The following is a 27,108-nucleotide window of genomic DNA, read 5'->3' on the forward strand; positions in this document are numbered from 1 at the left end:
CAGACCAGCAGCCTGCCCCCGAAAAAAAGAAGCCTTGCTACAGAAATGTTCAGCGAGAGCCACATGATACGAAATATGCAACCTGATGACGACCATGGACCGCCCCCGGACCCCTTGATGACGACTTCAGACCGCTCCAGGCAAGATTCTTAAAAGCAAATTGCCAAATAAAACTTGGTTTCTGGAACGTAAGGACCACTGCTCAGCCTTCGAAGACAGAACAGGTCCTCGAAGAAATGGCAGGTTATCTTAGACATTCTGGCTGTGCTGGAGGTCCGTTGGACTGGTGTAGGAAATCAGAACCTCAAAAAGGATTCACAATCCTGCACAGTGGCACCGACAAAAAGAAAGAGGCGAGCGTTGCCATAATGCTGTCAAAATCGCCGTCTCGAGCCCTCATGAAATGGACTCCTATAAATAAAAGGATCATCGTAGCGCGTTTCGCAAGTAGTCAGGCAAAACTAACAGTAGTCGCATGCTATGTGCCAACTAATGATGCAGACGAAACCGCGAAAGACGACTTCTACAACACCCTGCAAGCAGTTGTCAAAGATATCCCCCGTCACGATCTCGTCTGTTTTGTTGGTGACTTCAATGTCAAAGTGGGGAGCGACAAGTCATACTGTCCTGAGGTTCTTGGGAGCCAAGGCCTCGGCGAAGTAAACGAGAACGGGACACTGTTAGTTGATTTTGCGATAACGAACGACCTTATCATACGAGGAATCTTTTTCCAACACAAAATAATCCATAAGTATTCATGGGACTCCCCAGACGGAAGAACACATAACCAGATTGACCATATCTTGATAAAAAAATGGAAATTGAGCCTCCAAAATGTTAGAGCCTATAGAGGAGCCGACGTTACTACAGACCATGCCTGGATGATTGTAAAGCTAGCTCTCAAGATGAAAGCCACGCAGAAAACGCACACCAAAGAGTCCTGCCTATGACTCAGCTAAACTCTCCAACACCAAAGTGCGACACGAGTATACTATACAGCTAACAAACCGGCTTGAAAGCCTGGCCCTAGACCTAGAAAACGCTGTTAGGGTGAAAACAACATGGACCGCCCTAAACGAAACCTAGAGTCAGGTAGCCGAAGAAATAATTGGGCACAAAAAGCGACCAAAATACGAGTAGCTATCTGACCAGACGTGGACCTTTATTGAAGAACGTCGAAAACTAAAACATTGTTTGTTAAATGGTGGGGACAGCAGTGACACAGTACTGAAAAATCACTTATACCTTGACCAAGACAAGCTAGTGAAAAAGAGTGCAAGAGGGGATAAACGGAATTTTTTAGAAAAAAAGGCAGCTAAGATAAGATAAGATTTATTGCTGAAAAATGGCTATCACAAGCCCAAAAGGGCCGAATTCGCACTTTAGCGTCAAATACAGCGAAAAAAGAACAAGAAAAACAAACAATCAAACAACAGCAGTCAATTACAAAAGGGCCAATGTAAAATACATCAAAACGTTACAAACAATAACAAAGTAAAAAGTAAACTAATAAAATTAGAAGGTTAATGTTATCAGCAAAAATATAACAATGTCAAACGTCAGCAAACAAAAAAAAAACATAAGTTAGTTGGTGACTAACAAACATAAATATAAAACCCCCAAATTTGCAAAATGGGCATTAAATTAATAACTATGAGGTGAAGAGCGAGTGAGGGGGGGGGGGGCAGCGGAGATTCAGGGGTTTAAAATTTCAACTAGTGATGGAATAAAAGTTCTTCTATATCTTTCCGTACAAACTTTTAGTGGGGCGAGAAGGAGGATTTTTGTTGACACGGAAAGTGGGAAGCAGGGTCGAAGGGGTGCATATTGAACGGGGAAAAAGAGAGTGGTTCGAGGCTTATGAAGGGTATTGTTAGCAAAACGCAAGGTAATTTTCGCTCTCCTTTCCGTAAGGGTGACAAGATTAGCTCTCCTAAGAAGGGAAATATAAGGTACTTCACCCTCATTGAAGATAATTCTTAGGCACCTTTTTTGGAATGCCTCTATTCTGTCCGACAATTCAATGGAAATGCCAGGATGCCAAACAGGACAGGCGTACTCAAGGGTTGGGCGTACAAATGACAAGAAAATCCTCAAACAGTGCAATTTAGGGCATTTAAATTTTTTAAGGAGGGAAAATGCGGCATCTGCACGTTTTAAGATGTCATTAATATGACAATCCCATTTTAAGTTGCTTGAGATGGTAACGCCCATTAATTTCATAGTGGTAATGGACATTTCAGGGGGATTGGACAGGAGAAAGAAGGAGGAGTTTTAAGGAAATTAATAGTAAGAACAGTTGACTTTAAAGGGTTGACTTTCATATCATCAGTGAGAGGTTCGGCTGATTTCGATTCCAAGATGTATATTGGGCTGCTTTTGGAATTTTTGGAACATGTCGCAAAGACATTTAGATCATCGAAGAATTTCCATCTATTCGTGAAATAAAGACCAAGGTTACTTTTCCTTGTAAGAAATGAAATTGGACCTAAGAGGGCTCCTTGGGGCATACCATTATAAATTGGAAGGGGATCAGAATATACATTCAGCTATTTCACGACTTGCGTTCTGTTAGAGAGGAAAGACGCACTTATTCTAATTAAATTAAGGTCAACTTGAAAGTCATTCGATAGCTTTTCTAATAGTATATTGTGGTTGATTAAATCAAATGCGTTTGGCAAGTAAACAGTGATAATATTGAGCCAGGTATTGGGTTTTTCGAGTGTGTTACATATTGTGTCCATAAGGTGAACAAGATAGTGGGTAGTAGATGTAGAGCGTAGGTTTCCGAAATGTCTTTGGTCAACATTTGGGATTATTTTTACTTTCAACCACTCAGCTAAAAAGCTTTCATATAATTTCGAAAAAACTGGAGTAAGAGTAATGGGACGGACAACATCAAAATCATGATTTTTAACTTTAATGTTTACTGGAGCAATAAAACCTAATTTCCAACAATTTGAAAACTCACCAGTAGATGTAATTTCATTAAAAAGTCTGGACAGATGCTCTGAGAGGTTGTCGGCAAAGGCTTTAATTAGTACAATCGGAATGTCTAATGGACATGTACTATACTTTTTAATGTTCTTAATTTTTGCCTCTACATCCGAGGGCAAAATAACGGGAAATTTGAGAGAGCACAAATCATAAGGAGTGTCAAATGAAAGGGAAGGGAGTTTTTGAACTATTGAAGAAAGAAACCTGTTCTGACTATTGGTCGTAACTGAACGGTTTTGTTGGAAATAAAAATATATATTATTATGTGTTTTCCCAAAAATTGTCTTTATTCTATTGTACTAGTGTTTTGGCTTTGTAGAAAATAAATCTTAGATTTTGCATTTCTAATATGAAGGAGCAGATTTGTGTATTTTTTGTTTTATATACTTACGCAATGAGTTGGCTTTGGATAGTTTACAACTCTATATTGGATTCAATTTAATTCTAATTAGTTTTTTCAATTGGCTAGTAATGTATGGTTTGTCATTAGAACATGTTTTTACTTTTTTCACAGGGAAGGAATTTATGTATTTTGTTTTAATCAGATTGAGGGCCTTTGAGGGCCAACCAGTTTTCATTGGTAATCCAAGATCCAAATGTGTAAAGGCCATCATTGGAAATTGGGCAATAAGAGAACTCAGTAACAGAAAAAGTATGATTAAAGCTATTGAGAGGCTTTGTTAATAAACAAAAATGGTAACTTCCTCCTAACGGGGGCAAGGGAACAGGAGGGGCATAGAAAGCCTGCAAATTGGTGCAAATCAAATCAAGAGTTGAATTTTCTTTTGTTGTTTGTATTTTTACTATTTGTTTTAAGTTTAGGGAACTACAAAGGGGATTTAACTTTAGATCATTAGCATCACCTACTAAGAAAATACCGGCGTTCGGGAATTTGCATAGGACAAAGTCGGCAAAAGCTATGGCGGAAGAAGCAGCCAAACGTGGTGATTCTCGAGCCGTCTACAGAATCACTAATGAAATCATCGGGAAACGTCGTAACCTTAATGGACCAGTGAAAGACGTAAATGGGAAGACAGTCACAGCCCCGATGAAGTCTCTTAAATTTGGGCCTTGCACTTCGAGAAAGTTCTCACCAGACCCCGCCCCCCCCCCCCAACCCAGCTGATATTCCCACATCACCTTTCCTAGAGCATCAAATCAATGCCACAGAACTATCAACCGAGGAATTGAAAAAAGGCACTCGCAAATTAAAAAATGTCAAAGCGCCAGAAAGCGATCGAATATCAGCAGAAATGATCAAAACCTCGTTAGGTGCCTGCATAACTCTGTGGAGTGCACTATTTTCTTACAATTGGAAATCAGAGAAGGTCCCCAAAGAATGGAGGAAATGCACACTGATTAAACTTTTTAAGATAGGAGACGCATCAAAGTGCGTTAATTAGAGGGGCGTTAGTCTGCTTTCAATCCCTGGCAAACTTTTTTCGCATAAATCCTCCGCCGTATTCAAGCAGTCCTAAATTATCACTTACAAGATTAAAAAAATCTATCTTACACCTGCTCTGATATTATATTCATTCTGGGCTTCATGACCAAGGAATGCAACTAATAGAAGCAAAAAATATGCCTTTTCTTTATGGATTTCATAAAAGTGTTTGACCCAAAATATCGAGAGTCGCTTTGGAAAATCCTCCGCTATTACGGCATCCCTGAGAAACTTGTATCCTTGATCACTGCTCTGTATGAAAATACCGAGTGTTGTGTTCGGACCAATGAAGGAAGTATAAGGTATTTCCATATTATGTCTGGTGTCAAACAGGGTTGTGTCCTCTCTCCTCTTCTTTTCGTCCTTGTAATCGATTGTGTGCTCTGAGATTGCACGGGGTTTGGTATTCAACTCCGCGACAATAAACAAGTAGCAGATCTGGATTTCACCGACGAAATCACCGTGGTGGAGGCAAACAAGAAAAGGCTCTACGACTTTCTTGATATCATCCAAGAGAAGGCAAGCCTTTTAGGATATAAAATCAACGTAGGAAAGAAAAAAAGTATTGCAACAAGCGACTCTCCACTGGACATAAGGTGCGGAGATACCGCAGTAGAGCAGGTGGTGGAGTTTAAATACCTTGGAAGTATACATGAACGAACGGGATCTAGCAAAAAAGAGGTGCAGTCGAGGATTGGACAAGCCAGTGGAGCTTTTAATCGACTAAAGCTAGTTTGGTGATTAAAACAGTACTCCGCGAAATGGAAACTAAGGCTTTTCAACAGCAACGTTCTCTTGACCCTTCTGTATAATTGCGAGTGCTGGAAACTTAACCAACAACAGTAAAAGAGGGTTCTTGCATTCGAGAACAACTGTCTTCGAAAAATACTAAACATCAACTGGAGAGCACTTGTAAAAAACCAGTCAGTTCGATCTATGTAGTGCCAGCCCCTGGTAACAGGTGTCATTCGCCAACGAAGATGACGGTACTTGGGGCATGTTATCCGTATGACGGAGGATAGACTTCCTAGAAACGTACTGGAATGGCAGCCGCAAGGATCCCATAGAAGAGTACGGCCGAAAAATACACTTCGTCAAACATATCAGCGGGACCTTAAACAAATCAATACGACGGCCCAGCCCCAGTGGGAAGATATATGGCCAGCAGCACATATGAGGGATGATTGACGGCTCTTCTTGGATGCCCTGGGTGCCGCTGGTGGCACAGGAGGAACTAAGGTCTAAGGTAAGGTCTACTTTTTAAAACAATAAAAAACTTTAGTGTAAAGAGCGGGGCGTTGAGGAGGGGACAGCCCCTTTCATATACGGAATAATTTCTGTTCGTTTTCAGTTTTAATGTCCCTCCTTACTTTCAGTTTAAAAAAAACTTTTTTTCTTTAGAATTGAAATAAATCGAAACACTCCCACAAAGGTTGTCAAGAGGACGTATCAGCAATGCTTCAGGACTGGTTGAAGGTGTTAAGTTAAAAACTTCATCGTGTATTGAAGAGGGTGTTGAAGAAAAGGTGCTATGTGCATACTGCTACCAATGCTACTACTGCTACTACGACTGTTACTGCTAAACAAGCAAAGGGTATTAAGGTGAAGCTTTCAAGGAATATTTAGGCGGATGCCAACGTAAATCAAGACGAACTATGATCATGTAGATTGTCAATAGGGTGACAAAGCAATATCACAATAACGGCTTACATTATTAAGTTAGACCTTTCAAGATAAGTTGTGACCAGTGGCGTATCCAGGATTTTATTTCGGGGGGGGGGGGCGTCAGCCTACCTTTTTATAGCAGTCATGTGAGAAAGAAAATGATCTATTATAGTGCAAGATTTCAGGCGGGTGGTATGGGGGGGGGGGTAGCTAGGTAAAGAAATGAAAAGTACACACTTGTCATGAGTATTTCTAGTTGTATACTTTTTTTGTTTGAGAATGGATGACAAAATTTTGCTAACAAAGTCAGAATTAAAAAAAAAATTAGAAGCAGTGAGAGTTTCTATTTTGGGCGAGTAGATGTTTTGGAACTGCCACGAAGTGGCAGAATTTAGAAAATAAAAAAAAAAAGAAGTGCATTATTCCTTATATTTGCCTATGGGACCCTTGTTCTAGAGAACCAAATAAATAAAAAATAATATTATATCAAAGACAATTGCCCAGAATTTGGTTTCGGAGGGGTGGGGGCCTCAGTCCTAATATAGCCTAATATAGCAGCCATGAAAGCAAGAAATGTATTGATATTAACATTGTTTACAGAGGATGAAGCACAATTAAAGTTTAAAAAACAGAATCAGCTGCGCTTAGAGAAACGAGCAACGAAAGACTACCTAACCTCTCACAGTAACAGCCGCCGGTCTTTTTTGGCTGCAAATCGATCAAAAACTTGGTCAGCATCGACCTGGATATCGTGGTTCAGGGTCATGTGAGATAGTCCATTCAGGCACTCCTTGCCCGTTGAGCTCTGCAGATAGGTTTTGAATTGCTTAAGACAGCTAAAGCTCCTCTCAGCAGAAGCGGTAGTCACTGGTAATGTCTGAAAAATCGTCAAAAGCCTTTGAATGCATGGGAAAATTTTGCATCACATGACGCAAGAGTCGAAGCAACAGTTGATGGTTTCTCAGACATTCCGAGCCACTTCTGTTTCCAAAGAACTCGAACTCACATTCGAGCGCACCTCTACCCCCCGTGAAATCCCTCGTAAACAGCAACAGCATTCACAAATTCATTAATATTTAATGACTCGCTGTTAGCTGGCAAAAGCCTTCCGATTTTGAAAGATGCCTCCTGATGGCGCAAAAATCTTTGATCAAATTCTTCAATAAGTGAAGCAAAGTAAGGTTCAAACAATGACTCACGATAAGAAACCTTGATGGACTCATTATCGTTGATGGACTTTCGGCGGATAGACTTTGGAACAGCCGGAGCCACATTTAACTCTTGTGCAAGCTCGTAGGCTTTCTGAAAAATTGTTTCAAAATTATTTTGTTTTGACTGCAGTGAAGTATCAGAACTTAGCTTAACATGCCGACACCACTCAACTAAGTCTAAATCTTCGGCTTACAGCGCCTTAGAGACAGAGAGCATTATGGCACTTACAAACTCTAGCATAGCCATCATGAACATAAAACTAAATTTGGTTGCTGCTGAAACCAACACATTCACTTTTGAAATAACTTCCATATCACACCGTATGCTACCAACTATTTCCTCAAGTATGGAAATAATTGCACAATACAAAGACATAAAAACTAAAATCCAATCATGACACTCCACCCATCTCATTTTGCACAATTTCACAAGCTTTCTCACAGGACTATCAGGACGAACGACAGCAACCGTTTCTACAAACATATTCATTCTTTTTGGTGAGGATGATAAAAATTATATAATCTGCTGAATAGTAGCAAAGGTTGACCTAACAAGTCCTACCCTACTAGTTTTACATAAAGCCAAATTTAAGCTTGGCAATGCACAGTGGATGTAGATCACATACAGATATTTTTTCCTAATTTCTGCCTGTGCACCAGAATAGCAGCCTGACATATTGCTGGCCCCATCAAAACCAACCCCCATAAATTTCTCCATTTTTAAGCCAAACGCAATGCATTGGCCGATGATTTGTTCTGCTACTGCAGAGCCGGTGAGATTTCCACAAACATAAAACTCGAGAAACCGCTCTTCAAGTAAAGCACGAGTTTCATATTAGTATCTGACTACAAGAACTAACTAGAACTAATTAGGCTTGTCAGCATGTATATAAATAACTGTACAACGAACCTGAAGAATCCTTTGATGCTATATGCTGACGACTGCAAGCTCCTAGGACTGGCCCAGAACGACCTAAATCTGTCAACTATGCAAGAAGATCTGGACAGACTATGTAGATGGTCATCGGATTGGTGTCTACAGTTCAATGCCTTAAAATGCAAAGTTCTACATCTTGGACGGAATAATCCAAAACTTGCATATCAAATAGGAGAGGCCCAGCTTGAGGCAGTCAGTGAGGAGAAGGACCTGGGGGTTATTGTTGACAATGAGCTGAAGTTTCACTGCCACACACGAGCTCAAGTTGCAAAAGCAAACCAAGCCTTCGGCCTCATAAAGCAAACATTTACCACCAGGAAGTCGGGATTGATTACGAAACTGTACAAAGCCATGTTCCGTCCTCATCTGAAATTTGGCATGACCCGAGCCTCTTCGTGCTACAAGATAAAATTGAAAGTACTTGAGAGTGTCCAAAGAAGAGCAACTAAGCTTATCTCTGCATTCCAAGACAAATCTTACGTGGAACATCTCGCATTACTCAAACTCCCTACCTTAGTATACCGTAGGAAAAGAGGAGACGTAATAGCAACTCGTAAGTTTCTAGAATATAACCTATTAAGTCATGTCTTTCCCTCGTACTTCTCAACTACCTAAAGAGGACATACCAAGTAGCTACAGGCCCCCCGTTGCATCAAGCAAGATCGCCAACAGTTTTTCTCAATCCGTTCTGTCCCACCTTGGAACAGCCTATCCAAAGCCACCATCCAAACTAAAACTCTAGATGCCTTCAAGAAAGGAATTGATCAAGACTGGGCCAACACTGAATGGAGGCTGAACTGGGATATCAAATCATAACCTTGAAACACCACCAGCAAGATTTCTACAGGAGGCTCAACACCACCTTATCTCGCTGGACATGCGATTTAAGGTAATTTTCTTTCTTTCCTCTCATGTGACCTTTCCGTTTTAATGCTTAGCTTGCACTGGAATTATAGCAGCGTTTGAAACTTTGAATGAACTATCGCCTCTTAGTCCAATTCCTTATCGCAATTCATTCATTGCAGAGAAGCTAGTGCTTATAGCTGCGGGGGTTAAATAGTGAGACAAATTTCTTGACATCTTGTTTGATTACAGGAGGCAATTGCACGTTTGATGATGAAATAATGATATAAGCTTGCTGGAGAAATGGATAGGCTAGCCATTTAACAAGAAATGAAAAAAAGAACGGGTGTTGCAAATAACTTAAAAGCGTGAATATTTCGGAACTTACTACATTGGCACTTGAAAAAAAAGAAAAAAAATTTCGGGGGGGGGGGGCGCTCCGGTCCCCCCTGGATACGCTACTGGTTGTGACGGATTTTCAACTAGCCAGAAGACACTATGTGTATACTTTTGATGCTACTTCTACGGTTACTGTGACTAATAACACTTAAGGACATTAAGTTGAAACGTTTAGGGGGGGGGGGGTCAATTGAACGAAAAAACTATACTCATGTAAGTATTAAAAGGGCATATAAGCAGTATCATAGGTAGCGCTGCTCTATCATAGATTTTCAACTAGGATACGCTAGGATACGATTCCCCCTGGATACGCTACTGGTTGTGACGGATTTTCAACTAGCCAGAAGACACTATGTGTATACTTTTGATGCTACTTCTACGGTTACTGTGACTAATAACACTTAAGGACATTAAGTTGAAACGTTTAGGGGGGGGGGGTCAATTGAACGAAAAAACTAAACTCATGCAAGCATTAAAAGGGCATACAAACAATATCATAGGCAATGCTGTTCTATCTCATTTAGTAATATAACTTATATTTCAAAGGCGCCAATTTGGTTTGAAAATCAGAGCTCAAGTACTCTTTTTAACACATAAAAATGATTTGGAGCGCAATCAGCCCTCCTCTTTAGCTCATAATTTTCCAAACAATACAATCAAAATTTAAGACAGCCATTTTGTTTAGCATAGCTGGGCGGTCTTGTAACTGTATCTCTAGGGCTATTGTGTTGTTTAACCTTCTAGTGTTATGCAATTTGTGCATTATGTTAAAACATTAAGTGTTGCCTTAAAATTAAATCAAAATACACTGTGTTAATGCTAATTGCCAATAAGGCATCTCAGCAGTATTCCAAGAGCGACTGAGGGTATTATGTTCAAACTTTCAGGACTACTTCTGGGGGCTACTTCTATTACTACTTCTAGGGGCTACTTCTCTTACTACTTCTATTTTCCTGAAAAGACTATGTCAATATAAAACGAACAGAAATTAATTTAAAAAACTTTCCACAAAATAAGTCTTTCAAGGAAAAGTAAAGAACTCCTTTAAACCAAAAATGAGCAAAAATCACATGAAATAATCTACCAACCGAAATAAATGAAACCCAAAACGGACAGAAATTACAATAAATAACCGAGTGAAACTCAAAACAAGCAGAAATTATCATGAGTAGGGCTCAAACTCCTATGCCTTCCCAAGACCAGAACGTAATTTGCACTTTACTAAAGAAAAAATTAAATGTTTTCAGTTTTATAACGTTAATAAATCAAATATTATTAACATGTTAATTGATAAATATCAGTATATGCATATTAAACTGATCATGCACATTCATTTGTATTTTTTTTCAGTAAAGTGCAAATTATGTTCTGGCCTTGGGAAGGCATAGGGGTTTTGAGCCCTACTCATGTTAATTCCTGCTCTTTTTGAGTTTGACTCGGTTGTTTATTGTAATTTCTGTTCGTTTTGAGTTTCATTTATTTGTTGATGCTGAATTGTGGTAGTTTTACTCTTGGTAGATTATTTTATTTTTATTTTTGCTCATTTTTGGTTTTATGGAGTTCTTTACTTTTCTTTGAAAAACTTGTTTTGTGGAAAAAGGTTTTTTTAATTAATAGTTATTGTAAAACGAACGTAAGTTATCCTATGCATGAAGGGAACTGTCTCTCCCCTAAACTTTCTTCTCTTTATTTTAAAGTTTCAAAGTATTCAAGGTATTAATCAGCTTCTCAATAAAGTATAAGTTAAACTTTGGGGTAAAGAGTAGGATGATTATAGGAACGGCAGCCCCCCTTCATGTAAAGGATGATTTCTTTTCACTTAGAGTTTTAACATTTCTCTCTTCTTTTTATTAGAAAAGGGTAGTTTTTAAAGAATTGCCATATAATACTGAAAGGTTAAAAATTAAAATGTATTTGAAAGATATTCATTTTTTCTTTCAGGCATTTGAGGAATTGCAGGAAAAAATGGTAGATACTACTCAGAAGATAAAACTCGCTGATATCCAAATTGATTCCAGTAAGAAATCTATTACTCATGCTCAAATCACACAAAAAGAGCTTAAGGTAGGAAATATTTTGGCTTAATCTTGCTACTGCAGTTCTTAATTTTAAAAAAAATGTATTGGCTCCCCGTGATCTATCTTCGATAGTTTCAGCTGCAGTTCTACAGTTTCTTTTGGTAATATTCAAATTAGTGAGGTTTTGATTAAGATCATCTTGTCCATTTTAGAAAATAATTACAGTTATTAAAGCGCCAATGATACAAAATTTATTTGTAACTTTTCAGAAATAGAAGTAGAATATATAATTCTAAGGCATTTTGAAAGTTCGCTTTTTCTTGATATATCGAATATTATAAGAAAGATCTTACCATTAAGGTAGTACTCATTATTGCTATTGCCTCATTGTCAGTGGTTACGCCGAAAGGGAACTTCCGAATAAGAGTTCGGTTTGGCTAGGGACTCTAGAATAACTCTAGAATCAGAGTTCGGCTTTGGCATACGCTGCTATATGGCGTTCCTCCCTCCTTTCCATTCGCAACGTGATCTCTTAGACAGTTTCTCACCAATGCAGCTGCTTTTCTTTCTGAAAAAAAAATCCTGTCCTATTTACCTTAATAGCAAAGAAAATTGACAATGGTAAAGCTATAGATTTATTTAATTATGTAACTAGAGATAAATGTTCACGTCAGTTAACGGATAAAATATGACGCCTGACAGAACAAACATGCTTTTTTTTTAATGAGCTACATTTATGATGTAGCTGCATATGATACAGCTACATTTTTTTCTGCTGCTCAACAGACCGGGCCCCACCTTTATTTTGTCTCTTCCCCTTCGTTTCCGTAACTCCTGCTTACATCCAGTAGTGGAACCAACGTTTTATTTCCAAGCTGATTGAGTCGATACATTGTTATTCCCTTTCACATTATATATTTACTTTTGTCTACGGGAAACCTTAGGTATGAGGACCCGGGCATTCAAAGGACAAAAAATATATCTCCTAATTGTCTTCATCGCTGCTGCTGCAGGTTGAATATAGGCTACTTCCTTTTGCTTTTCCTTTCCAGTTTGTAAATTTCTTTTAGCAGGGGTAAAAACTCAGAACTCTGCTTTTCTACTCCTTTGTTCGCTTTATGCCTTTTGATTCTTTTAATTTATTCTTTACAGGACTTTGATGCTGAAAAAACTCGTATGTATGAGGGAACTGGGAGGATGTTTATTCTGAAAGATGTTTGTGATATTCAGCGAAATCTAGAAAACAAAATAAAATCTTCCGAGGAAAAAATAAGAGCTATGGAGGTACTTGTATGTTTTCCTATGTCTAAGAAATTGATCTTAAATTATACAGTTTTTCAAAATAATGCGGGTTATTCAGTCTTTAAACTTCAAATAGGAATCATTTTCTCCATGGACCTGAAACTCATCGATGAAGCCTAATATTGATGAAGCTGGTTTTAAACAAGATGATTCTTTGTAGTCCCAGGTATTGCTGAAGTTATTATGTAAACTGCAGAAATATTTATGGTGTTTGAACAATAATGTTTATAAAAATACCTGAGCGAAGTTCCTAACAAAAATTATCCGGGTCATTTATTTTCGACTATTTTTTTTAATTAATGAAGAATTTTTCAAATCGTAGAATTATCTGCTTGTATGAGATTTTTCGTTATGCCCAAATCGAAAGGGCTTGACTCATATTTCTCAAAGCTGGTGAGACTGTTCCCTCTAGTCTATCTTTATCCACTTTTCACATTTGAACAACCTCTATGACCTCTGCTGGGATGGATATTATCCATGAATGGAACAAAAATGTGTCAGTGGCTGTAGCTTAGAGATTATCTAAAATAACAATTTATTTGCTATATACCGAAATTAAATGATGTGACGTTGCTCAGGTTTTAAATAATGGAAAGTTCTTGTGGGGTTCGTTGGTTTTGGTGGGCTTTTGTGCTATTTGAGCTCATCCTTGCTATGTCATTTTGTTATGGGTTGTCTCCCCATAGTAGCATGATATTTACAGGCATAGATATATGAAGAGATGCCGGTAAAAACTTGTTGTCTTCATTAAGGTTTACCCGACCCTTTCTAATTCCCCTTAAAAGTTACAAACCTATCAGAGACTAAAAAAATTATGGCTCACTTATGGCCATCATAAAAAGGTGGCGCCAAAATGCACAGGTGTCCACGTGGCCAAAAAACTTGTAAATTTCACTTTCAAGCTGATTGGACAGACTAAATATAAAGCCTCATTTTTGTGCATCCCAAATCTTTTACTCTTTTGGTCTGGAATGATAAAAAACACATTCAAAGTCGAGTAACTGGGCTGAACAAAACTATCACGAATACTTCCTGACGGGAAACAAGTTTTTGTCTCATTTTCGGAAGAAAAAAAAATTGTTTCTCTGCGTAAGGGTTCCCTTGATGCAGTAGCTTACTTGTATAAGTTTCTAGCTTTCAAGAAAGTTGTACTCCATCCCCTCAGTTGTTTCTAAGATATTAAGATAGGTTATGTTTATACCCTGGGTGAATATGCTGTCTATTATCGTGGTAAAACTGTCTGCCACCAGTATTATGGAGGGAGGAGGGGGATTTGAAGCTTTTGGCTATTCCCTCTTATATCGGGGGAACCTCTAACTTTATTTGAGAAACCTGGTGGGATTTCTGCTTGTCTTATCTGGCGGTTTACAAAAAAACGTCAGGATTCTCTGACTAGAGCACTTTCCTTAGAGATTCAAAAATGTCGCACTATATGGCCCTATTAACTAAAGTTAAACCTCCCCAATTCCTTTCCTGTCCCTCGCTGCGTATACTATTTTCTTTCTACCACAAATAATATAAGCTCAGCCCTTCTGTAGCCTTCCAGGATCCACCTAGGCTAAAAAGTCAAAATTATAAAGAAGATTTCTTACTGTATTCACAATCACGGATGTATAAGAACTCAAACTGAACTGATAAGAATAATGATAGTTTTTCACAATCCTTAGCCAATCCAAATCCTTATTAATTGCCACCTTACTTCGAATGAGTCAATTTCATGCCCCTTCTTTCACCCCCCCCCCCCGAAAATTTGGACCAAACTTGTTATCTGAAAATAACTTTTAGTTATGGTGTAAAACTGTGCAATTAAATCTGTAAAACCTAAAACCCGTAAAACTGTGCAATTAAATCTCGTGGTTTTAACTGCCTACGCTGTTAAAGAAAGAAAAGTGGCGTAACCAATATTAAGAGAAAATTAATAATTACCACAAAGGGGGAAGGGATTAATTAGTGAACCCAAAAAGAAAAGAAACAAGGAAGGACATTTATCTGAAAACAAAAACCGAAGGTTCCAACACTTCCCTCCTAAGATAGATGGCCGCTAAACCGGTGGATTGCCTAGAAACTCGGACATAAAAGCAATAAAATTAACACGTAAAATTTTCTTCTCTGATTTCTTCGTCTTTCTCCTTTGGTTGCTCTACTGTCTCTTCATCAGTGCTCCTGTTGTGCTCCTGTTGTGTTACGATTTGGAGGGGGAAGGCGAGGAGTGACGTATGGGCGAATGGGTGCAATGGGCGGACTGGTGTTACGATGTGGAGGGGGGAGGCGAGGAGTGACGTAAGGGCGAGCGGGCTCAGCCTGTGGCTTCTGGGGCATTTGATATGGGTATATCGGATGATCCAATCCTAATAAGGTTGGACGGTCAGGCACAGCCCCCCGTCCAGTCAGACGTGTCCCTAATGTTTGTGGGCGTTATGGAGGGTTCTGGGATCTATGAGTGGCTTCTGTTGTGGAATGGGCCCTTATCGGGACATACCATCGGCATTCTCATTTTCCCTACCTGGTTTTGTTTTTATTTCAAAATCGTATTCTTGTAGGCATAAAGCCCACCTTGCCAGGCATCGGTTATCTAGTTTCATTATATTTAGCCAACGTAATGGGTTATGATCTGTAACAACTGTAAATTTCCTTCCATATAGATAACAGTCAAGTTTTGTAACCGCGTATACTATTGCCAAACATTCTTTTTCAATTGTGCTGTAATTTATTTCTGCTTTGTTAGCTTTTTGGATATAAATATATTTGGGTGTTCCCCGTCGTTAAATTCTTGGGATAACACCTAAGTCCCAAGTCCATAGTCTCAGCTATCTGTTTGCAGTATAAATGCCAATGTAAAATTTGGGTTCCGTAGTACATTGTTACTACAGAGGACGTTTTTAATACATTGAACGCTTGTTGTTTGTTTTTATTTAGTTTCAAGGGGTCTACCACTCCCTTTTTTGTCAAATCTGTAAGTGGTTTCGCTATTGTCGCAAGTTTTGGTATAAATCTTTGATAATATCCAACTAGGCCGAGGAACGACCGAACTTTTTTCTTTGTACTTGGAGCCATCACCCTTTTAATTGCTTCCGCTTTTTCTTTTAATGGTTTAACGGTTCCATTCCCGATTTCGTGACCGAGGTAATTTTTTTGTGCACTAGTCTGCATTTCTCTACATTTAGTGTTAATCCTGCATTTCTAAGTCTCATTAGGACTTGTTCTAAGAATTGTATATGCTCATTGAATGTTTTTGGAAATGCTATAATATCATCTAAATATGCTCTCGTGTATGGTAACGGTTTCAAAATGTAATCTAATAATCTTTGAAAAGTTGCTGGTGCTCCTTTTAGTCCAAAGGGCATATACTTAAATTGATATAATCCAAACGGTGTAATAAAAGCAGTTTGTGTTGCATCTTCTGGGTGCATCTTTACTTGCCAATATCCCCTTCTCAAGTCTAAAATTGACATAAATTTTGCGAAGCCTACTCACTCCAGAATTTCGTCCATTCTTGGTATTGGATACGCGTCTGATTTGGTAGCATTATTCAGTTTTCTATAATCCACGAAAAATCGAATGGAGCCATCGTTCGTCGGGACTAATATGACTGGCGCTCCATGTTCTGGGTTTGATGGTTGTATAACCCTAAATCAAGCATTCGGTCTGTTTCTTTGTTTTCATTTCCTGCCTGTTTGCCTCTGGTGTTCGGTACGGGTATTGATTTATTGGTTTGTTGTCTTTTACTTATTTTATGTACCACATCTCCCGTTTTTTCCGATTCCGTCTGTTAATACGTCTGCAAATTTCGTGAATAACTTATTTAATTGGTGTTTCTGAGCTTGGCTCAGATACGTTTCTGACGAAACTCTCCCAATGACATCTGTATGTGTTTCTGCTGGGTCTATAGTACCCAAGGGGGCACTCTCCTCGTCATTTTCTGAGGTCGAACTCATGAGGCAGCGCTTTATGATATGTTTGTTGCTTTCTGTATTAAATTTTCTCAATAAATTCATGTGGTATAACTTCTTGCTTTTTCCTTGCCCCGTCCAATTCTATCATATAATTGACATCGTTAATTCTCTTTTTTATTTTGTATGGCCCTTTCCATTTTATCTCCAGTTTATTATTGCTCTCCGGTAGTAATATTAGAACTTCGTCCCCTTCTACGAATTCCCTCATTTTGGCCAACTTATCGTACCGAATTTTTGTTTTTTCAGCATACTTTCCTTGGGCCTGCTTGGCAAGCTCATGATATTTGCTTAATTTTTCCTGTAGCGATAACAAGTGTGTTATCACTGTTTCTTCATTTTTATCATCATTTCCCCATGATTCCTTTAAAATATCTAATACCCCCCTAGGGTTTGTCCCATATAGTAATTCAAATGGTGAGAACCCTGTAGCTGGGTGTGGGGTTTCTCTGTATGCAAAAAGGACAAAAGAAAGCATTTTGTCCCATTGATTCACATCATCTTTAACAAATCGCCTCAACATACTAATTAAGGTCCCTTAAATCTTTCTGTCACTCCATTTGCCTGGGGATGGAACGGAGTAGTTAATACTTGCTTAATGCCGATAATTCCGTGTAATTTTCGAATGTATGTCGATATAAAATTGGTCCCGTTATTTGTTAAAATTTCCTTTGGGATTCCGCGACGTAAGACATATTTCACTAATTCTTCCGCGATTTTTGGCGATTTTACTGTTCGCATTGGGATAGCTTCTGGGTATCTTGTAGCCAGATCATTAATAACTAAAATGAATCTGTTTCTTACGCTAGATTTCGGGAGTGGATCTACAATGTCCATTGAAGTTCTTTCAAATTGTTTGCCGAAGATGGGCACTTTTTTCATTGGAACTTTTTCATTTGGTTTTTTGCATGCTACTAATTGGCAGTCTTTATATTTTGTAAAAAAAAGTAATCAATATTTTTCTCATTCCTTTCCACCAGAACCGTTGTACGATTCTATCTCTTGTTCTCTGGGCACCTAAATGTCCTGCCATTGGGCTTGAGTGGCCTAATTTTATTATTTCTGTTTTCAATTCTTTTGGTGCCAAGAGTTGTAATTTACGTGGATTATTCTTAGTGTCTAATATTTTGTACAAGTAGGTTCCCCTTGACGCAAAATAGTTTAGTCTGCGAAGCCTTATGCTCCGACAGGTCTTGTCTGATTTTCTTACAGTCTCTATCTTTCCTCCTGTAATTCCGCAAATTTTTCCGCGCTCATCCCTAAGTTTTCTATCTGTTTCTGTTTTGTTCTTTCGTTATTTGCGTTTTGGATATCTTGTTTCATTTTATATTCTCTTTTCTCCGAATGTTTGCATTTTATGATTGTTCTGTCTTTGGTATCTGTTAGGAATATTTTATTTGCGAATTGGAACTGGACTTCCTCTTCCGGTTTTTTATTTTCTTCGATTCTTAACTGTTTCCCCTCTATTTCATGGCTCTTGCTCCTGGTTACTGCGTTACTTGCTTTCATTATTGGCATTGTATTTACCGATAATAGGTTTCTCATGTCCTGAAAATCAGACCCTAATAATGCACCTGTTGCCAGGCTGGCCACCAGTCCCACTTTTATTTTGTCTTTTTGTATCATCCCTTCCGCGTCCGCAGTTTCAATTGTTACATATGCTGTTGGACATTTATGATTTTGCCCATAATAGCATAGGGCTGCAACTAGACCCCGGCGTCGCGCCGGCGGATCGACCGAACGCCGCCGACGAGAGGCCCGGTCGAACACCACCGAAGTGTCGTAACGCCGCCGGCGCGCCGCAGACGCACCACCGTCAGCAGTGGCGGCGACGTTCGGTCGACTTCAACGTAATTTGACGGCAAGTCTTTATTGCGTCAACCGCTAATTCGGAGCTTGTCCGTCTCGTGTGGGATAGTACTTCGATGTTGCTGCGTCTAGATCAAGCTGGGCGTGCACTCTCCCTGAATTTTCGGGTCTTTCCCCGAAACTCTATGAGACACCCCGAAAAAAAATTGGTTCCACGACTCCCCGAAAATCACGCAATCACGGTGCCACCCCTAGTGATTTATCACAAGTGACTTTCCCTGCCAAATATTACGTTGTATACCATAATACTTCACTGCTCTCTTGTTCATTAATTTTCGTCTCTTTTGTTACTTTACATAAAAACCAGACAGATGCAATATGCTATTGCAAATACTGCAATATACACAGTTCTTCAAATGTTGACAAAAAAAGAGTGTCGTTTTTATGAAATGAGTTTAAATCAATTTCGAATGCAATTTCCCAATCGCTATTTCTTACATCATTCGTAGTCAAGAATTTTATTTTCAAGTTGAATAGAATTATAGAACGCATTCACTACTATACAGCTTCAGCCTTTAGTTGGATTTTGAAATTGATAGCCGACAGATTGTTTCTACAGCTGAATTGTAAGTTTGCAGATTTATTTTTGCTGTTTTTAGATAAGATTTTTTTTAATGTTTAATACTCAACTATTGAACACCTGATAAAAAATACTATCTTCTTTCTGGAAAATTTTTACCCCCCCCCCCAAAAAAAAAACAGCCATCGGTTGAGACAACATTTAGCTTTAGACTAAGCTATGTACAAGGTTGGGGAATTAAAGATTTAACCGGAAGTTACCCCAAAAATATGATTCATAAATAAATTGTAAATAATTGCATATAGGGGGGGGAGATAGGGAGTTATAATTTTTAAATGATAGTACCTCTTTTTTTTCAAATTGAAAGCAGGGATGCCAAAAAGATAATTCTTTACTTCATTTAAAGTGGAGACAGAATAAAATAATATTAAATTCCCTGGGAAACCAATGAAAATATTTTTATAAACCCAGGGCCCCCCATTAGGACTTGTTAATTGTCTTGGGTATTTTGCGATTTATCATAGGCTACTGGCCTTATTTGGCTTTTGTGTGTGCTCCCTTTTAATTAGTTTCTTTGGATTTTATGGAGTGCCATGGCGTTTCTATCACTCAATTTTCGAATAATTTGTGGTATATCTTAATAATTTTGACATTTTTGTTGTTGTCTTTGTACCCCTTTACTCATACCCTCAATTTTTTTTCAAGGAACACTAAGCTGTTTAATGTTATTTTGCGTGTTTTTTTTTCAACCATATAGTGACCTAGTTATTTATTAAGTAAATTATTTTCCTAATGAAAGCTGAGACGGTATCCTATCAAGGTGGTATCCAGAGGGAGGGGGTAGGGAGGTATTATAGAGGGGGGGGGTAGGTGACGAACTAGGATGAACATTTCAACATCTTCCTGGAGCTACTTCAGTCTGCATATTATTTCATTTAATTACTCTTAAAACGGATGAGCTTTTCATTTTTTTTACCTAAGAAAATAGCTGGCACTTCATTTTTTTTCATAGCGAATAAACTATTAAGTGTTTTTTGTGTCATTGTAATTGAAGTGTTCCCATGTGAAGTGTTCATCATGTATTTTTCAGTTTTGATAAATTTACTCCTTTTAGATACAGTTTATAATTTGACTGATATTAGGTATTTATCAGTGTATAATTTGGAATGAATCCCCAAAAGAAAAAATGAATAATATCCAAAGAGCAGCCAAAAGCGATAAAAAAGCAGCAGTTCAGCCTTAGCCTACATGACATATATTCTATAAAGAAGCCAAAAAAAAACTTTAAAATGCATTGTTTTTAAATTGTAATTAAAAACCAGTTTTTAATACAAGAAGGTTTCTTAGGAATCCAAAAGACCAAAAAAAAACAAAAAACAATAAATATCAAAGTCGCCCATTTCAACTGTTTTAAATGTGACAAAACAGATATAGGCAAAGGACATTATGAAAAAATTAAGCTTTTAAGTTCAAAGTTATATTCAAAGTTTTTACCCAGATAACTGACGAATTTTGTGATACGAAATTTTGAAGCTTTATATGCAGTAATGCTCGATGAAAAAAACTACTAATTTTGATAATTATTTATGTTAAGAATACAAAGCTAATAGATACTTCAACTACTCGTATTATGCAAGGGTTATGAAACGCCACAGCCATTTCGTTTCTACCAGATTTCTACTTCTCTTGATGAGTAACGAAGAAGACCAGTTTCCAGTCAGTGACTTGTGAATTTTTGAACTCATAAATAGGCTCGAATCTGTTGTAAATTTAAGCTGTGATTTGAGAAAGACTGATGAAAACATTAATATTTGCGGTCAACATTAATCACGCCGGCGGCGCGCCACCGACATCTTACCGGTGCCGCGCCGCCGGCGTCTAACCGGCGCCGCGCAGCGGCGTGCTGTTTTTTGCCCCGCCGCCGCTGGTCTTCCCTCATCGGCGCGGCACCGGGGTCTAGCTGCAACCTTGTCTGAGTAGTTAATCTCTCTTTCTTCGAGTAGGTCCGTTTGTACGTATGTTCAGTCGCTGTCTGAATCAATAACTATTTCTACCATCTTTTCATTGAGCTTCCCGTCCGTTTTATAAGTCTGTGCAAATGCACATGTCCTTTCATTGTTGGGCTTTTACCCCATGCCTTTCGTTTCGTTGGTGGGTTCTTTCTTCCATATTCCCTCGATTTGTCATAATTGTTCCTATTCCAAGGGAGGTTTGATTTCCCTCTGGGGTTATCCTCTTTTGTTTTGTGGCTATTCTCGTAATTTTTATTCACGTTGCGGCAATCTGAGGCATAATGTCCTCGTTAGGCAGGTAATATCATACTGATCTTGTTTTTGGCCGTATGTTCTAACGTCTTTATTTGGGCAATTGGTACTATAATGGCCGACGGAGGAAACACTGTCCTTTTGACATACCTTACTACTTTGTCACGAATAGACTCAAAATTCCACTGGGTCTAACAGTGCCAGAGCCTTTAGCTGGATCGGAAACACACATTTTTGGCTCCAGTCCCCCCCCCCGTTTAAATAACAAATATTGATTTCCTTTGGCTCTTCCCAACACTCCAAAGCTTTCTGCTCGATTCCTACTTGCATTTCTGAGATGTTCAAATCCAACTTCAAACTTCCAGGTACATTTGGACCCCAACGCCCCTTGAAAATCTCTACTCGATCCCCCTAGCTGTTCAAGAGATAATGCAGATACGCTTTTTTGACAACCAGCGTACACATGGTTTTTTGGGTCTACATCGGTAGTTCACCAGGAGTAGATTAAAAATTTAAACCTGACCCTAAAAGCCGTGCCCAGGATGTTGAGGACGTGCTGTTCTGATCACCTGACAGCACACTGTGTCTATTCATTTACCTTGTCACTTAAAAGTTTCTGTCTTCTCCCGCCATCTAGGGACATTGCAAATATGCTGTCTTCTTAACCTCGTATAACATAGTATCTTCTGATTTACCTCCCCACTAATGTGTGAATAAATTCTAACTATCGTAGGGGCTTATAATTCAAAAATGTTTAAGTGGGTCGGAGGCATAACATTTTTAGCCGCTCCTCTTTCCAAACACACATTTTGAAGCCCCCTGTCCCTCCCCTTTTCCTCCTTCTACACTACCTGCAAATTGTAACTATTTTTGAATCTGTTCCCGAGATATTACAGATATTATATTTTGTTAACTTGAATGCACCAATGTCTTTGGATTTAGTTCTACCCTCTATCTTAAGTCACAGTTCGACCTCTACTTGCATCCTCCCCCCAACACTCCCTGAGAGTTACAGTCTGATCTCCAAAACCGCACCCAGGATATTGAAGATACGCTGTTTTGATCACCTAGCAACACGTAGTCTTCTGATTTATCTCGCTACTTAATCCGTCAATAGATTTTAGGTCCCGTAGATGCTTTCAGTGCAAAAACGTTTGGGCGGATTGAAGTTTTAATCAGTTTAATACTCCCCTCCCTGCTCCACTTTGGCCCCTAGCACTCCTTAAAAGTTCCTACTTGATGCACCTTGCCATTTCAGTCATATTTAAAATATGTTTTTTTAGTAACCTCGTTCTTAACTGTGATTAAATGTAAAAAACTAGTTTTTTTTAACTGAAAGTAAGGAGCGACATTAAAACTTAAAACGGACAGAAATTATTCCGTATATGAAAGGGGCTGTCCCCTCCTCAACGCCTCACTCTTTACGCTAAAGTTTTTTATTGTTTAAAAAAATAAAGTTGTGAGACAGAGTCAAACTTTAGCGTAAAGAGCGGGGCGTTGAGGAGGGGACAGCCACTTTAATATGCGGAATACTTTCTGTTCGTTTTAAGTTTTAATGTCGCTCCTTACTTCCAGTTAAAAAAACTTGTTTCGTTGTTTAATTTCTGAACGTTTTTGAATTAATGCAGCTTTGCTTTTGGCTAACCGCACATGAATAATTAAAACGAAATTTGCATATTAATTTTACTGTTTTTGGCTAAATGGCTCTCGAAATTTTGTTCTGACGTAACTTACGTAACGAACTTCTATATTCGTATATTTTTATTACGTATATTAGGGGGATAGCCCCCTAGTCAATACCTTGCTCTTTACGCTACAGTTCGAATTTTGTTCCAATTCTTTAAGAATGACCCCTTAATCACAAAGGCCGTTAATTAGAATAAATAGCTCTGATGGAAGTTCAAAAAAAACTTTGCGTAAAGAGCGGCGTAATGACTAGGGGGCTCACCCAATCATAAACGTAATAATTTCTGTTCGTTGTAAGTTTTGATGTTGCTCCTTACTTTCAGTTGAAAAAACTTTTGTTTTTATTTAATTTCTGATCGCTTTTTAAATAATGCTGGGAAATCCGGCGCCCTCTTCATAGCAATGTCCCTTCCCCATGAAAACTTCGTCCACGGAAAGATCCTCCCAAGTAACACCCGACCCACCCCCCCCCAACTACCAGAAAAATCCCCCCTGAAACTTCTGTATACTTCCCAATAACCAAAACTATATGTAAACATTGGGCAAAGTTCATAACTTACAGCCCTTTCCAGGCTGAACAAAATTTCACCCTCCCATGCCGTATTTTTCGACCATGCTGAACAAAATGGTTATCTCAAAATTTTGATCGGGTGGCTTTGGGAAAAAATGATCGTGGGAGGGGGCCTAGTTGTCCTCTATTTCTTGGTCACTTAAAAATAGCACTAGAACATTTAATTTCCGTTCCAATAAGCCTTTCTGCGATATTCTAGGACCACTGGTTCGATACGATTACCCCTGAAAAAAAAACGCATCGGTGATCTTTCTTCTGGCAAAAATTGCAAAATTCCACATTTTTGCAAATAGGTGCTTGAAACTTCTATAGTAGGGTTTTCTGATACGCTGAATCTGATGGTGTGATTTTCATATAGGTTCTATTACTTTTAGGGGGTGTTGTCCCCTTTTTTCGAAAATAAAGCAAATTTTCTCAGGCGCGTAACTTTGGATGGGTAAACTTGATGAAACTTATATATTTGAAATTAGCATAAAAATCTGATAAACTTGATAAAACTTGTATATCTGAAATTAGCATATAAATCTGATTCTTTTGATGTATCTATTGGTACCAAAATTTCGTTTTTTGGAGTTTCAGTTACTATTGAGCCCTCCTCAATCCTTTACTCGTTACACTAATTTGTTTTTGAAGGATTTTTTTTTGTAGGATTACAGAAAACAAGCACTTTACTGAAAACACAAAAGCCAAGTATAAAAAAGAAGAATATTGATTCAGGAGTAAAAAATAAATACGTAGCCTCAATTAAAGTCTAATCTATAATGCTTTTCATAGTTCTACAGGGGCTTTATTATCAATAGATTTTAATATACAATTAAAATTATCTTAAAACTTGTGCAGAAAAATAATAAGTTTACAGTCTTTAAACAGCATAAAAATAATGGATTGATTTATCAGGTAACATCTTGGTCTCACCTAGTATTACTCGAAATGAAGAGCATATCAACCATAATATGGCTCTGGAGATCCAGTTATTTCTCTCTGTAAAACGGAGAATTTCAAGTTGTGATACAAATTTTAAAGCGAGTCTGTAGTCTTAATACGAATAAGGTTTCTTTATTTCGAAATTGCCTACAAAATAATCATGAAATGTCTTTTTCAGATCCGAAATGACAGTCAATCATTGAACTGAGCTCATTGTGCAGAAGTGATGCCAAATTAAACGAAAAAATAAGTATATAAAGCAACAATATGAAAATGCTTTACTTTTATACTGTTAAAAGTGCCCTTAAATGCTTATTTTACCGTACCAAAACTCTTATATTCTTTTGTGTTTTCAGTAAAGCGCTAGTTCTCTGTAATCCTACAAACATAGGGAAATATCACCAGTTGATTTATTTGCACTAGTTTTATTGATATATGTTAGCCTTAGATAGCCTTAGATAGGCTGTGAAGTAATAATTTTTGTTCGTTTTAAGTTTCAACTTCGCTCGTTACTTCCCTCGGAAAAACTTTGTTTTTTAAATTGATCTCTGCTCGTTTAAGATTAAAATTTAGCTTAGAAACAATACTGCTATGTTCGTTTTTTTTTTATAGAATACTTTTAGCTTGTTTTAAGTTTTGATGCTTCTCCTTAGTTTCAGTCCAAAACTTTTTTTTATATAGTGACTAATTACCTCCAATTTAGGGGGAAATAGAGTCGTTTCTGTGTGTAATTTTTTTTTTTTTTAAGAAGAAATATACCTTTAGTTCTTTGTTTAAAAAATTAGATTTAGTAGCACTTAAAAAAGTAGCTCGATGCGAGTAGCTTTGACACACAAGTTTAACTAAGCGGACAGGATTACATACCTACATGCTTTTGGGGAGTTTTGCTAGCTCAACAGAAATGTGCTTTTATGCTTAGGGAGTTATTTGACCTGTCCCTAAATAGAAAAGCCATTCATTACTTACAAATAAATCGAAATTTCAAAAAAGATTATTTCTTATGTAGGTATTATAAATGGTATTATAAACTAAGTTTTTCTTTCATTTAAAAAATTTTAGGAAGAATTACCTGAATTCTCCTAGAGAACTGTTTTCATTTGTTTTTCTTCCTCTTTGGATGCAGAATCTTGCGTATGGAAAGAACATTACATCGGAATTATCAAGTAAATAATTTGAATAAGTAAGTATAACAAAAAGCACTCCTTCTTTTGATATATAAGTTTGAGTGACTTTACAGCCTCATCCCTACGCTTCTCCAACCACTAAGAGGTAAGGTGCTGTGGTCAGGAGCTTAATTTTCAATGGTAAAGTGGAAGCGACTGACTCTCTCAGACCCCAGTTTTCCCCCAGACCCAGTCCCCCCCCTCAGGTGAAATTTAGTTTCTCCAAAAAATTGTCAAAACTAAGATAAGCCTGTATAATTCAAGAATCCACTGAAACAGGTCAGCTTTCTTCAGTACATCTTTACCTTTTTTATTACTATTAGTTAAAAAAACTTTCCGAAAAGGAAGTTTTTCACAGAAAAGAAAAGGCCATTTTAAACTTAAGATCAGCAGATACAAATACCTGTTAAAATTAAAACTAAACACGACCAGAAATTACTATAAAAGAATAAATGAAACCCAAAACGAACAGAAATTAAATAAACAATCATAGCAAAAAACATACAACAAGTAATAATATAAATGAATAAATAAATCTTAAAGCGAGTAATGCTTAAATTGAATATGCAGCGGAAAAAAAATATTTCGCTATTCAAGTATAAATGAAACCCAAAACGAACAGAAATTAAATAAAGAATCAATGCAAACATACAATAGATACTAATGTAAATGAATAAATAAATCTTAAAACGAATGAAACCTAAATTAAATATGCAAATTAAGCTTGAAACGAACAAAAATCACTACAAACAGGAGCTTGGGTGTCGCCTCCTTCTCTCAGTGTAAAACTCTAAAACCTACTGCGTCATTGGCGCTTTACTGAAAACGAATTTTATTACAAATATTTTTTTTGTACTAAATATCTAAAATAAACATTAAAATTACAGTAAAATTTTGAACTGATGAGCTTTCTGCAATTAATATCGTTATACATCAAATATTCAGTTTGATTTATTAGTTCTTTCTAAAATTGTTCAAGACCCCTAAAATTGTCCCCTTCCTTAACTGGAAAAACCTAAAGCCTACTGCGTCATTGGCGCTTCACTGAAAACGAATTATATCACAACTAATTTCTTTTCCAGGTCTTACAGCATTAAAAATGCAAATAAAATTACAGTGAAATAAAATCTTGAACTGATGGATCTTTAAACAATTAATATCATTATGTATCAAATATTCAATTTGAATTTATTTATACTTCCAAGACTGTTCAAGACACATATAGTTTTTAGTAAAGCGCAATGACGTAGAAGGTTTTCGACTTTCATAGTGATAGAAAGAGGCGATACCCAAACTCTTGTTTGTAGGGATTTTTGTTCGTTTTAAGCTTGATTTGCATATTTAA

General features: G+C 37.6%; 2 protein-coding genes across 2 annotated transcripts in view; both read left to right on the top strand.

Moving 5' to 3' along the window:
- The first annotated feature begins 236 nt into the window (after positions 1-236).
- On the top strand, positions 237-950 carry LOC148945264 (protein CFDP2-like). The gene has a single exon (XM_089098992.1). It carries the CDS (start codon positions 237-239, stop codon positions 948-950), a length of 714 nt encoding a protein of 237 aa, XP_088955118.1.
- Positions 951-3,916: 2,966 nt separating this feature from the next.
- The window catches only part of Pfdn1 (prefoldin subunit 1), a 35,108-nt gene continuing 11,916 nt past the window's right edge, over positions 3,917-27,108 (top strand). The window contains exons 1-3 of the mRNA XM_089098993.1: positions 3,917-4,018; positions 11,438-11,560; positions 12,667-12,798. Coding sequence (XP_088955119.1) covers positions 3,917-4,018; positions 11,438-11,560; positions 12,667-12,798 — 357 coding nt within the window. The remainder of the gene's footprint in view (positions 4,019-11,437; positions 11,561-12,666; positions 12,799-27,108) is intronic.

This window comes from Artemia sp. Qi Xiang Cuo, chromosome 13 (assembly GCF_049724085.1).
Source record: "Artemia sp. Qi Xiang Cuo chromosome 13, ASM4972408v1, whole genome shotgun sequence".
In the NCBI taxonomy this organism is placed as follows: Eukaryota; Metazoa; Arthropoda; class Branchiopoda; order Anostraca; family Artemiidae; genus Artemia; species Artemia sp. Qi Xiang Cuo.